The sequence below is a fragment of the Schistocerca gregaria genome, chromosome 4, assembly GCF_023897955.1.
Source record: "Schistocerca gregaria isolate iqSchGreg1 chromosome 4, iqSchGreg1.2, whole genome shotgun sequence".
Lineage (NCBI taxonomy): Eukaryota > Metazoa > Arthropoda > Insecta > Orthoptera > Acrididae > Schistocerca > Schistocerca gregaria.
This window is the reverse complement of record NC_064923.1, coordinates 598,629,428-598,643,807: the sequence shown is the minus strand read 5'-3', so window position 1 is coordinate 598,643,807 and position 14,380 is coordinate 598,629,428. Positions and strand designations below refer to the sequence as shown.

At 36.5% G+C, this 14,380-nt stretch overlaps 1 protein-coding gene across 2 annotated transcripts in view; it reads left to right on the top strand.

Moving 5' to 3' along the window:
- Positions 1 to 14,380, top strand: part of LOC126267154 (uncharacterized) — a 105,086-nt gene that overhangs the window by 15,405 nt on the left and 75,301 nt on the right. For both annotated transcript variants that reach the window (XM_049972093.1, XM_049972094.1), the window contains exon 3: positions 2,687 to 2,716. In XM_049972093.1, the coding sequence (XP_049828050.1) occupies positions 2,687 to 2,716 (30 nt within the window). The remainder of the gene's footprint in view (positions 1 to 2,686; positions 2,717 to 14,380) is intronic.

Sequence of the window (14,380 nt, the reverse complement as noted above, 5' to 3'; positions counted from 1 at the left end):
AATTTTGAACTTAGTTAATTGAACTAACTGAAGTGCGATATAATATCAGTACGCAATGGTTAATGGCTTCCTTTTGATACAAACCAGTGAAGAATCCATGGGTCAATCTCAATATTCACATCCTTTACTTTGTTCCGTCTCCTGTATTCATATTTCAGTGCTTTCATATTTCAATGCTTCCGGAATAGTAAAATGAACAGCTACAGCAAAAGGCAGTGGGTAGAAATTAGTAACTTACATCTGTACATAAAAAAAATATAAAAAAGGAACCTTACACATGTTCAGCATGTAGCCATATTTACAAATTAATTTGCGATGTGATTTTAAAATCACTCATTCCACATCTATGATTTATTGTGTATATAACGCGAAACTAAGTAACACTTTCCTTCTTTTAATAGTAGATTATTTTAAATTTCCCTGGACATAAATAGCTAACATAATGTTAACTGAAAATGGATTGGAAAATATTTTCAAGTTGTTTGTATTGAGATAGTTAGCATTTGTCTCAAAACATTAGCTAATTTGAATGTGTATCTTTTGTTTCAACCTTTCTGTACATGTTTAATAATTATAAATCATTGTCTATGCTCTCATTTTCTTACTGTATGCACTAATCATATTTAGTATAGATTCTACACACTGATTTTGTTGGTGGTCTTCGTCTTGGATTAGCCACACTATCTTTCAAAATAACTGAAACCTGTGACAAGCCTTCCATGCACTTTAGATTATATTATCTCATCCTATCATTAGTCATAGATATTGCCTTTCTGTGCTGTGAGTCACCGACATGTGAAATTATCAGTTAAAATTGTCCACAATTTTGTGATCTGAGTTGGCAAATATACCTTCATGTCTTGAGATAGATAGATAGATAGAGAGAGAGAGAGAGAGAGAGAGAGAGAGAGAGAGAGAGAGAGAGAGAGAGAGAGAGAGGGAGGGAGGGAGAGAGAGATAGAGAGACATTAAAAACTATGGAAAAATACTTTGTCTGTTATAGTTTGATGTGATACTGAATCAAATGTTTTAGGGTATATTAAAGATGTTGTAGAATCTGCATCACATAGTAACTATATTCAGCTTGATGTACTCTGCAAAGTGCCTTGCAAAATTCTAAAATACATAATTATTAATACCATAGTTTTATAACTTTGATCTTACTTTTGGGGGTCTTTACAGGCTTTTAATTTTCAACAATTGCCAGTCAGAAATTAGTGTAGAATGTAGCAGAGATGCCAGCTGTTTCAAGGGTCTAGTCTTTTTTTAGTGTATTGATGTTTATATTAGTTTGTATTCTTTTTTTTTTTTTTTTTTTACTGCTTCACAAGGAATATCTTTCATTTTGTATGTTACGTTTCAACTAAATGTTATTTTGTGACATGTTGCTTACTGTTATCAAAATGACCAATGGATAATTAAATAAATAAGTATATAAATAAATATATTCAGTCCTGCACTGTATTTGGAGCTCACTACCTTTTCTTTGTAGTTAATAGTCTTATTTAAATATTCTTTTATGTTCAGTTTCTCCTAGAGGGTGACTAGTTTTGTTCTATATGAGCCTTCCATGCACTTTAAATTATATTATCTCATCCTATCATTAGTCACAGATATTGCCTTCCTGTGCTGTGAGTCACCTACATGTGAAATTATCAGTGAAAATTGTCCATAATTTTGTGATCTCAGTTGGCAAATATACTTTCATGTCTTGAGATAGATAGATAGAGAGAGTGAGAGAGTGAGAGTGAGAGTCCAGACATTAAAAACTATGGAAAAATACTTTGTCTGTTGTAGTTTGATGTGATACTGAATCAAATGTTTTAGCGTATATTAAAGATGTTGTAGAATCTGCATCAGTACACCACATAGTAACTATATTCAGCCTAATGTACTCTGTGCAAAGTGCCTTGCAAAATTCTAAAATACATAATTATTAATATCATAGGTTTATAACTTTGATCTTGCTTTTGGGAGTCTTTACAGGCTTTTAATTTTCAACAATTGCCAGTCAGAAATTAGTGTAGTATGTAGCAGAGATGCCAGCTGTTTCAAGGGTTTAGTCTTTTTTAGTGTATTGATGTTTATATTAGTTTGTAATTATTTTATTTTATTATTATTTTTTTTTACAGCTTCACAAGGAATATCTATCATTTTGTATGTTACGTTTCAACTAAATATTATTTTGTGACATGTTGCTTACTGTTATCAAAATGACCAATGAATAAATAAATAAATATATGCAGTCCTGCACTGTATTTGGAGCTCACTACCTTTTCTTTGTAGTTAATATGGTTTTATAATGTTGGAACTGTGTCAATTTAAATATTCTTCTATGTTCAGTTTCTTCTAGAGGGTGACTAGTTTTGTTCTATATGAGCCTGTAAAATTTCTCTTCATTTGCCCTACCTGTATAAGCCAAAGTATTCAGATACAAAGTACATTCTATTGATTTTTAAACTACTTTGCTGTTGATCTGAAGATGCAGAGCTCAAATCTTTGCTGTAGCATAAAAACAACTGAACGAAATCGTATTTGATCCTGGTAATGTAAACACAATACATCTGTATTCTTTAATAAACATGTAGATCAGCATTGATGTATTTTGAGCAAGGATCAGTGGATGAATCATATCTGTAAACCACACTTTTGGTATGAAATACAGTGATTATTTCCTCTGTTTCAGGAAGTGGGAGGAAAAAATCTTATTATTGAGGTGAGTAATCCCAGCGCATCTATCAGATTATTATATAAGTATGGATTCCTAGCATTAGTTTTTACACAGATTGTAGTACATACTGTGCTGGGTCTATCAGCTCATGTGGAACTTATCCAACACAATATATAGTAAATCACAGTAGCTTTGCAAACTTTATATTTTTCTGAACTCTGTTGTATTTGGATAAGCATAAAATCATTTTTTGTGGAAATTGTGAGTCTTCTAAAATTTTAATAAGATAAATGCTTTAAGGTGTAGATCCAAGCAAATATCTCTCACAAGAAATATGTTTACTTTGAATCAGCAGCAACAAATAACAGTCTGTGTCAGTCACCTCTTCTATCAAACCTACCACTATAATCTCATCTCATCTATGGATACTGTGGTTATTGTGGGTGGGCCGGGCAACAGTATTAACAGAGATCCGGGGTACAGCATAGAGTGTGACCTGGCAAATATTGCATCGGCATCAAGTCATACCAGTGTTGGGTTTGTGTCGGTTCTGGAGCACCACGACCGGCCTCATTTGAGCTCTTCTGTCAGGAGAGTTAATTTGGAGTTGGAACCGCTACTTGGATCTGATGCGGGGTCACACATTGGTGTGGTTCCTGTTGATTCACTCTGTAGGTGGGACTATACTAGACATGGCGTACACCTCAACAAGAAGGGGAAGGGAAACTGGCTGGGCTGATAGCAGGAAATGTAAAGGGGGGAGGAACTACATCTCATGGTGGTAACTCTTTTTGAGTGTAAGATCAGTGTCCAGTGGGAAACTCAGCCAGGCAAGTACTAAAGATGTTAAAAAAGTTCAAGATACTCACAAAAGTCAAATGAAAATTGTTAGTATATTTCATCAAAATATTGGGGGATTGAAGAATAAAATTGATGAGCTTCTGCTTTGTTTAGAAGATATAGAAACTGAGAATGTAATAAATGTACTATGCCTGTCTGAGCATCACATTGTCACTGATATGCAAAAGGTTAGCATCAATGGGTACAAATTAGCTGCACATGTAAGTAGAGATAATATGATGAGAGGAGGAGTTGCCATATATGTCAAAAGCTTCCACAGCGCAAAACATTTAGAAACTAAAAATTTTTGTGTAGAGCAACATATGGAAGCATGTGCCACTGAACTAAAACTAAATGATGGCACTTTCATAATTGTAACAGTGTACAGGTCCCCCTCAGGGAATTTCCAGCTATTTCTAGAAAACTTGGATGCTTTGTTGTGCCTTCTGTCAGACAGGAGGAAGCAAATTATCATTTGTGGGGATTTCAATGTTGATTCCCTGAAAGAGTGTGATAGGAAGAATGACCTTGTAGTATTACTCAGTTCTTTTAATTTGAGCTCCGTCATTGATTTTCCTACTCGGATAACAAAGAACAGCAGGACATTGATAGATAACTTTTTTATAGACCAAGATAAGTTTAAGGACATAAATGCTTATCCTGTTGAGAATGGTCTTTCAGATCATGGTGCACAGCTAGTTACAGTACATGGCATAGCTCCATGCAGTATATCAAATCAGAATTTCAAAGCAGTGCGTTCAATTAACAATATAAATACTGCAAACTTTAGGGAAAGCCTAAAGGAGCTAGACTGGGATGAAGTGTATATGGAACCCGATGCAAACTTGAAATATAACTTATTTCACAATACATTTTTAAGGGTATTTGAAAATTGTTTTCCCAAGAAAACAGTGAAACATAATTCCAAGAAAACATATAACAAAACCTTGGCTAACTAAAGGAATAAGAATATCTTGCAACCGTAAAAGAGAACTGTATGTAACAGCAAGAGGGAGTACTGACCCTGCAATTGTTCAATATTATAAAAACTATTGTGCCGTACTAAGAAAAGTTATTAAAAAGTCCAGAAGCATGTGTATCATGTCTGAGATCAGTAACTCTGATAATAAAATTGAAGCAATTTGGAATATTATTGAAAGGGAAACAGGGCAACCAAGAGCACAGGAAGACTTTAGTGCCATAAAACTGAATGACAAGTGTACGAACAAACAATCTGAAATTGGAAATACTTTCAATAATCATTTTTTAAATGTTGTGGAGAAAGTAGGATCTAGATCTTCACTAGAAGAGGCGAGGCTTCTAATAGAAGAGGCCATACCTGTACAGTTTGAAACAACTGTATTTCCACGAACCTCTCCCTCTGAAATCAGTAAAATAATAAACTCACTGAAAAGTAAAAGCTCTTACGGAATTGATGGCATTTCCAGCAAGATACTTAAAGCTTGTTCCCCACAGATAAGTAGGATTCTCAGCCACGTATGTAATAGCTCTTTGGAGCAGGGTGTTTTCCCCGTTAGACTGAAATATGCCATTGTAAAACCATTGCATAAAAAGGGGGATACGTCGGATGTCAACAACTATCGCCCAATCTCTCTTCTGAGAGCTATATCAAAAATTTTTGAGAAAGTAATGTATTCAAGAGTAGCCTCCCATATATTTAAAAATAAAGTACTAACAAAATGTCAGTTTGGTTTTCAGAAAGGCTTTTCAACAGAAAATGCTATATACGCTTCCACTGATCAAATATTAAATGCTCTGAATAACCGGACATCACCCATTGGTATTTTTTTGTGATCTCTCAAAGGTCTTTGACTGTGTAAATCATGGAATTCTTTTAGATAAGCTAAATCATTATGGTTTGAGGGGGGCAGTGCACAAATGGTTTAATTCATACTTAACTGGAAGAATGCAGCTGATTCCTCAAACTGGGGGGCTATCAAGCACGGGGTCCCACAGGGTTCGGTCTTAGGTCCTTTACTGTTCTTGATATGCATTAATGACTTACCATTCCATATTGATGAAGATGCAAAGTTAGTTCTTTTTGCTGATGATACAAGTATAGTAATAATATCCAAAAACCAAGAACTAAGTGATTTAATTGTAAATGATGTTTTTCACAAAATTATTAAGTGGTTCTCAGCAAACGGACTCTCTTTAAATTTTTATAAAACACAGTATATACAGTTCCGTACAGTAAATGGCACAACTCCAGTAATAAATATAGACTTTGAACAGAAGTCTGTAGCTAAGGTAGAATTTTCAAAATTTTTAGGTGTGTCCATTGATGAGAGGTTAAACTGGAAGCTACACATTGATGGTCTGCTGAAACGTCTGAGTTCAGCTACGTATGCTATTAGGGTTATTGCAAATTTTGGTGGTAAGAATCTCAGTAAATTAGCTTACTATGCTTACTTTCATTGACTGCTTTCGTATGGTATCATATTCTGGGGTAATGCATCGTTGAGTATAAAAGTATTCATTGCTCAAAAACGTGTAATCAGAATAATTGCTGGAGCCCACCCACGGTCATCCTGCAGACATCTATTTAAGGATCTAGGGATCCTCACAGTATATATATTCACTTATGAAATTTGTTCTTAATAATCCAGCCCAGTTCAAAAGTAATAGCAGTGTGCATAGCTATAACACCAGGAGAAAGGATGATCTTCACTATGCAGGGTTAAATCTGACTTTGGCGCAGAAGGGGGTAAATTATGCTGCCACAAAAGTCTTTGGTCACCTACCAAACAGCATCAAAATCCTGACAGATAGTCAACCAACATTTAAAAATAAATAAAAAGAATTTCTAGATGACAACTCCTGCTACTCATTGGCTGAATTTTTAGATATAAATTAAGGGAGGGAAAAAAACTAACTTAGGCATTAGTGGCATGCAATATTTTGTGTAATGTAATATCTTGTACAGACATCTTTCATTAACCTGACACGTTCCACATCATTACGAAGTGTCGTTTTCATGATCTATGGAACAAGTATTAATCTAATCTAATCTCTAATCTATGCAGTACAACTACTAATAACTACCTAGACCATCAGTTGCATCCCAAAGTTCGTCACCTGTGTGCTTCTCCCTCCCTGTACCTTCTTTTACCAGCTCCCAGCCTCAACAAACCTGTCTCCTCTTCCTGTGGGGTACCCCATTATGGATGGTTAGTGCATAGAAAGATTCTCTGCTTGGGCTCACAAGTGAATGTTTACAGATTTCACAAGATGGTGGACAGGGACCATCTCAGCTATATTACTTTACTCCTGTTTATTATATTCATTCGTCCATGCTGGTGGTTGTCAGGGTCATGTGAACTAGGCAGGGTAGGGGTCTTGGTTGGCACTGCACTTGAGAGCTCTTTTATTGGTGGCCTCTAGAAGATGGGGACTTAATTATCAAAAATCAGTTGCATGTGGGGTAGGAAAACGTTCAAGGGATGCAGGAGCACGGGCAAGTGAATTTAATAAACAGAAATCACTTTTGAGAGTAATCTATTCATGCAGCAGTTGTTGTACAGGGTTCCATGTGCGTATTACTTATACGCTGTCTGCCCTCACGAATGACCAGTCTAAATTGTGGCTAACTGCAAAAATGACAACATAATTGATGAACAAGCAACATACATTATTTGAAATCTGACCCCTCAACCCTTCTCCCTGTTCCAGTACATTCCTGTTTCTGCAGTCCCCCTGGCCTAAATTTCATTTAGTCATCATCCTTACTGTTTCTTTTCCACTTCCTGGTATACCAATGCCTCTTCAATAGTCTTCTTCTTGTTTTTTCTTTATTCCGGCTTCTTGAGATCTCTTGTGGAGAGAGACAATACAACATGTTCAGTAGTGGTGTGGGACAGTCAATGAAGTTACACAACAGTTAGTAATTTAACTTTTGAAACCACCTGTTTATTGGCATTTCTGGAAATAAAATCACTCATATTCTCATGCGGTCAGCAAATTTTGAGTAACAGTTGTTGCCCCCCGTGAATGCTAAATGCTGACTCACTAGGGCTTTGTGTGCAACAGTTATTTAAAGACACATGTAAGACAGAAATTACAAAATGTTGAAAGCTATTACATTTTATATATTAACTTGAGACGGAAAATAATATAGAATAGATTCACTTTAAAAACAGTTGTTATTGGGGTTCACATTGCTGAATGTCCTTAAATGGGTACAAATAATGGTGGTATTTTATGGCATGGAAGTTTTGGCATGCACTCAGATCTACAAGAGTCTGCCAAAAATTTTTTGGAAACTTAATTTTATTAATTTGCATATTTCATAAACTAACCTGTGATTTTAGTAAAAGCATCAATTTTTGGAAACAGAAAAAAAACTAGTAACACTGTTATTTCAAAAGGGCTAAGATTTAAACATACTGATTTTGAATAAAGATTACTTTTGAAATACAAAGTTATTTGGAAAAAGTAAAGAGTTTATTTCAAAGAGGAGAACAGATTCTTTTAAATGAGGAATGTAAATGCTAAAACAAATAATTATTAGTGAGGTCTGACTGTGAAGAGCATGTGGTTTGTGTGACTCCAAAACTGTGAATATTTCTTTAACTAAAATGTTTAAATATAAAATAATTAACACTGTTATTTCCAGTGGTCTGCAAACTACACATTTAATTGTAAAAGTCAGCAAAATACACCTTGACATGATTCTAGCAATGGTATATTAATATAGTTTATGCCTTTTAGTTGAGTATGAGCACTGATGATGACACTGTTGAGTGCCCTGTACATACCACCACAAACACCATCTTATTTGTAGAAAAGGTGGACCGAATGAGGTGGCACAGTGGTTAGCACACTGAACTCGCATTCGAGATTTAGATCTTCCATTATTTCCCTAAATCGCTACAGGATGGTTCCTTTGAAATGGCATGGCCAATTTTCTTCTCCATCCTTGACACAATCTGAGTTTGTGCTCTGTCTCTAATGACCTCCATGTTGATGGGACATTAAACCCAATCTTCCTTCCTCCTTCCTTCTGTAGAAAAGTTATCAGAAAAACAAAAGAAAAATGTTTATTTAAGAAATGGGATTATAATAATTGGAGTCACTGCAGCTTGCTAGGTTTCATAATGTTCTACGAGTCGGGACAAGGGATGTCAGAAGCTTGAATGTAGTAGGGAGGCTAGAAAATCTGAAAAGGGAGATGCAAAGGCTCAATCTACATATAGTAGGGGTCAGTGAACTGAAATGGAAAGAAGACAAGGATTTGTGGTCAGAAGAGTATAGGGTAATACCAATAGCAGCAAACAGTGGTATAATGGGAGTAGGATTCGTTATAAATAGGAAGGTAGGGCAGCCAGTGCGTTACTGTGAACAGTTCGGTGATAGGGTTGTTCTTGTCAGAATTGACAGCAAACCAACACTGAATGATAGTTCAGGTATACATGCCGACATCGCAAGCTGAAGATGAAGAGATAGGGAAAGTATATGAGGATATAGAAAGGGTAATGCAGTATGGAAAGTGAGATGAAAATCTAATAGTCATGGGGGACTGGAATGCAGTTGTATGGGAAGGAGTAGAAGAAAAGACAACAGGAGAATATGGGCTTGGGACAAGGAATGAGAGAGGAGAAAGACTAATTGAGTTCTGTAACAGACTTCAGCTGGTAATACCAAATACTTAGTTCAAGAATCACAAGAGGAGGAGGTATGATTGGAAAAGACTGGATGACACGGGAAGATTTCAGTTACATTACATCAGACAGAGATTCCAAAATCAGATACTGGATTGTAAGACGTACCCAGGAGCAGATATAGACTCAGATCGCAATAGAGTAATGATGAAGAGTAGGCTGAAGGTTAAAGCATTAGTCAGGAAGAATCAATACGCAAAGAACTGGGAGTACTAAAGAATGACGAGATATGGTTGAAGTTCTCTAAGGCTATAGATAGAGCAATAATGAATAGCTCAGTAGGCAGTATAGTTGAAGAGGAATGGACGTCTCTAAAAAGGGCCATCACAGAAGTTGGAAAGAAAAACATATGTATAAAGAAGGTTACTGCAGAGAAACTATGGGTAAAAAAAGAAATACTTTAGTTGATCGATGAAAGTAGAAAATACAAAAGTGTTCAGGGAAACTCAGAAATAAAGAAATTCAAGTTGCTGAGGAATTAAATAAACAGGAAGTGCAGGGAAACTAAGACAAAATGGCTGTATGCAAAATGTGAAGAAATCGAAAAAGAAATGATTGTTCGAAGGACAGACTCAGCATACAAGAAAGTCAAAACATATGTCGGTGACATTAAAAGCAAGGGTGGTAACCATTAAGAGTGCAACGGGAATTCCTCTGTTAATGCGGAGGAGAATGGATAGATGGAAAGAATACATTGAAAGTCTCTGTGAGGGAGAAGATTTGTCTGATGTAATAGAACAAGAAACAGGAGTTGATATAGAAGAGAGAGGGGGTCCAGTATTAGAATCAGAATTTAGGAGAGCTTTAGAGGACTTAAGATCAGATAAGGCAGAGGGGATAGATAAGAACATCCCATCAGAATTTATAAAATCATTGGGGGACGTGGCAACTAAACGAGTATTCGCATTGGTGTATAGAATATGAGTCTGGTGACATACCATCTGACTTTCAGAAAAATACTATCTACACAATTCCAAAGACTGCAAGAGCCAACAAGTGTGATAATAACTGCATAATCAGCTTAACAGCTCATGCATCCAAGTTGCTGACAAGAATAATATACAGAAGACTGGAAAAGAAAATTGAGAATGTGCTAGATGATGATCAATTTGGCTTTAGAAAAGGTAAAAGCACCAGAGAGGCAATTCTGATATTGCGGTTGATAATGAAAGCAAGACTAAAGAGAAATCAGGACACATTCATAGGATTTTTTGACCTGGAAAAAGCATTTGATAATTTAAAATGGTGCAAGATGTTCGAAATTCTGAGAAAAATAGGGTAAGATATAGGGAGAGACGGGTAATATACAAAATGTACAAGAGCCAAGAGGTAATAATAAGAGAGGATGATCAAGAATGAAGTGCTTGATTGAATTAAAAACGTGTAGGACAGGAATGTAGTCTTTCTCCCCTAGTGTTCAATCTGTATATCAAAGAAGCAATGATGGAAATAAAAGAAAGGTTCAGAAGTCGAATTAAAACTCAAGGTGAAAGGATATCAGTGATACGATTCACTGATGACACTGCTATCCTGAGTGAAAGTGAGATGAGTTATATGATCTGCTGAATGGAATGAACAATCTTACGAGTGCAGAATATGGACTGAGAGTATATCAAAGAAAGTAATCAGAAGTAGCAGAAATGAGAACAGGAAGAAACTTAGCATCAGTATTGATGGTTACGAAGTAGATGAAGTTACGGAATTCTGCTACCAAGGCAGTAAAATAACCTGTGACAGATGGAGTGGGGAGGACATCAAAAGCAGACTAGCAACGGTGAAAGGGCATTCCTGGCAAAGAGAAGTCTACTAGTATCAAACATTTCTGAGAATGTATGTCTGGAGTACAGCATTGTATGGTAGTGAAACATAGACTGTGGGAAAACCGGAACAGAAGAGAATTGAAGCATTTGAGATATGGTGCTACAGACAAATGTTGAAAATTAGATGGACTGGTAAGGCAAGGAATGAGGAGGTTCTGTACAGCACTGGAGAGGAAAGGAATGTATGGAAAACAGTGATGATAGGACATCTGTTAAGACATAAGGGAATGACTACCATGGTACTAGAGGGAGCTGTAGGGGGCAAAAACTGTAGAGGAAGACAGAGATTTGAATACATACAGCAAATAATTGAGGACGAAGGTTGCATGTGCTACTCGAGATGAAGAGGTTGGCACAGGAGAGGAATTATGGCAGGCTCCTCAAACCAGTCAGAAGACTGATGATCCAAACAAAAGGACCCTTTTGTAAATTACTGGATATTGATGTTACTGTGAATTTGGTTGTTGAATTGACATATAACTTTAACTAATTTTAGTTAAAGTTAAATTAATTTAATTTTGTTATGTCTAAATATTTCAGAACTATATTTTGTGATTATTTGCAGTTAGCTTTTAAAAATCCTTTCTCATCTGCATTCTCATATGTTGGTATTATGCACACACACACACACACACACACACACACACACACACACACACACACACACTACACATATCTTGCTGATTTTCACTTGTAAATAACACTTTTGCACTTTGCAAAACACAATGTTATTGTTGCTTGTATGTTTCCACACAAATGAGAACTTTCTAAGGCCAACTGCAGATAAAACACAGAATTTTTGTGTTAGTAGTCTGGGTCCTAGCCATGGGACAACCACAGCAGACATTCAAGAAAATTTACTTGCCACATCCCAAAGAAAAATCATTAGAGAAATTACATTTTTCTGTTATGTTCCCAAAGTGTAAAAGTTGTGTCGCATGAGATTACTTTAAGGAAGTTGCTAAGATGGTGAATGAAACTTTACAATTTCATGTCAATGTCCAATTGATGATAAACTGTCAAGAAATGGAATCTACGTCAGCTGGATACAGCTGAGGGAGAACAGCATAGCTGAAGCAATTTGGCACCAATATGTCATCAGAACAAGTGAGCGTCAACAGGGACTGGAAACATACCAGCAACAATAACATTGTGTTTTGCAAAGTGCAAAAGTGTTATTTTCATGTGAAAATCAGCAAAATGTGTGTAGTGTATGTGTGTGTGTGTGTGTGTGTGTGTGTGTGTGTGTGTGTGCATTGTAGTTTGAGTACCATGTCAAACTTTGCCCCGCAGCATCTGATTGGGTCCAGTTTTATATTGCTTCTGTTAGGATCACAACTAGTTAATCAGCTTACATTTTTTAAAAGTAGAAGATTAGTTTGTTAATTTTCAAGCAAGCAAGCACTCACTGTCTAATCTTTATCTGTGGTACAAATAATGGGTACTCTCTAACACTATTGCAGAGTTTGTATTGACAGTATGAGAGACTGAGACAATGTGACATCTTCAAGAAACTGGAGCATGTTTTAGAGAAATATGAAAGACCCTTGTTTAAAATAAATGTATGCGTGAAGTTGTCATTTAGTTTTAATTATCACTTTGCAAAGATAAAGTTATTTAATTAATCTTTTGTTTGAAATTTCCTGGCAGAATAAAACAGAGCACTGGACTGAGAGCTGAACTTGGAACCTCTGCCTCTGCTCTTTCCACTGAGCTATACATGCACGAGTCAGGATCCATCCTCCAACTTACTTCCATCAGTATCTCATGTCAAATCTTCTGCTTTACAGCTGTCCTGTGAAACTCTCAGGACAGCGCTCCTGGAAGAAAGGATATTGTGGAGACATGGCTTGACCACACCCTAGAGAATGCAGTGGAGCATGAATTGATATGAAACTATGTGGCACATTAAAACTGCATTCCAGAAAGTCTCCGACTCGAGACCTTTGACACTTGGAAGGTAGGCGATGAGTTACTGTTGGAAATTGGCCTGGTAACTCAGTTGGTGGAGCACTTGCCCACAAAAGGCTAAGGTCCCAAGTTTGAGTATTGGTCCATCACACAGTTTTAATCTGCCAGGAAGTTTCATATCAGTGCAGACTCCACTGCAGAGTGAAAATTTTGTTCTGGAAACAACCCCAAGGCTGTGGCTAAGCCACTTCTCCACAACATCCTTTCTTCCAGGAATGATAGTCCTGCAAATTTCTCAGGAGAGCTTCTGTGAAGTTCAAAAGGTAGGAGGTAAAGTACTGGCAGAAGTAAAGCTTTGAGAATGGGTCATGACTTGCACTTGGAGTGATCAGTTGGTACAGCACTTTCGCCTGAAAGGGAAAGGTCCAGAGTTCAAGTCTTGTCCTGGCACATAGTTTTAATTTGCCACAAAATTTCATATCAAGCACACTCCACTGCGGAGTGAAAATTTCATTCTGGAATCTCTTGTTTGTTACCACATACAATGTCTGCAGTCCTGGTACAAATGGAAATCCCCACATTACAGTGTCTTAGCATTCTGATTGGGGAGCCAATGCTAAATGTCGCAGCCCATCTCCATTCTACCAATGGACTATGCCATTTTGCTTTGGCTCCCCAAGCAGCTTGCTGAGAAACTGTGGTGTGGGGATTTCAGTATGTCCAGGACTGCAGACGTGTGCTTGCAAACAAACGAAAGTGAATTATGTATCTTTATTTTTTTTTATTTTTTATTGTTAGTTAACACTTTATCTACCCCTCTTATTTCATCGTCTGTCATGTATCAGCGCAACCTTTGCGAAAGCTTGTCCCATTGCCTTCCACTAAAGGAGTGAAGTGCTGTTGTGTCATCTTTAATTGGCAATTTTATCTGTTATAATTTTACAGAAATTACCACTACTGTACATGAATGAGCGTGCTTCCTGGCTGTGATGTCACATCCAATTAATCTTCAAATGCATATCTGGGATGCTGGTGTTATATTTGATACTGTTCTGACTTCTTCCTTGAATTGTATATTATTGTTGAATGGTTGTGGATAAGTACCACTATTCTGTGTGTCCCTTAAGTCAAAAGTGGTTCTACATGCTACTAGGGACAGTAAAACCACATTTTTATGTTCCCACACTTTACATTTTCCTGTTTTTTTATGTTAAATTTTGTCTGTCCTAACAGAAGTCATATTCTCTCAATACATTGATTTCCTGTCATTTGACAATTCTGTGCTACAACATTCCTGCATTTTAAGTTTTCTTTGACATTGTCACGACCTTTAACGTTGATTTCATTCAAATTTCTGCAAAAAGTGCATCATATTCATGCTCAACGTCAGTCTTGGAACAAAGCGAAAAGTGCAAAATATACCCAAAGTTATTGATCCTGTAACTGAATGTTAGTGT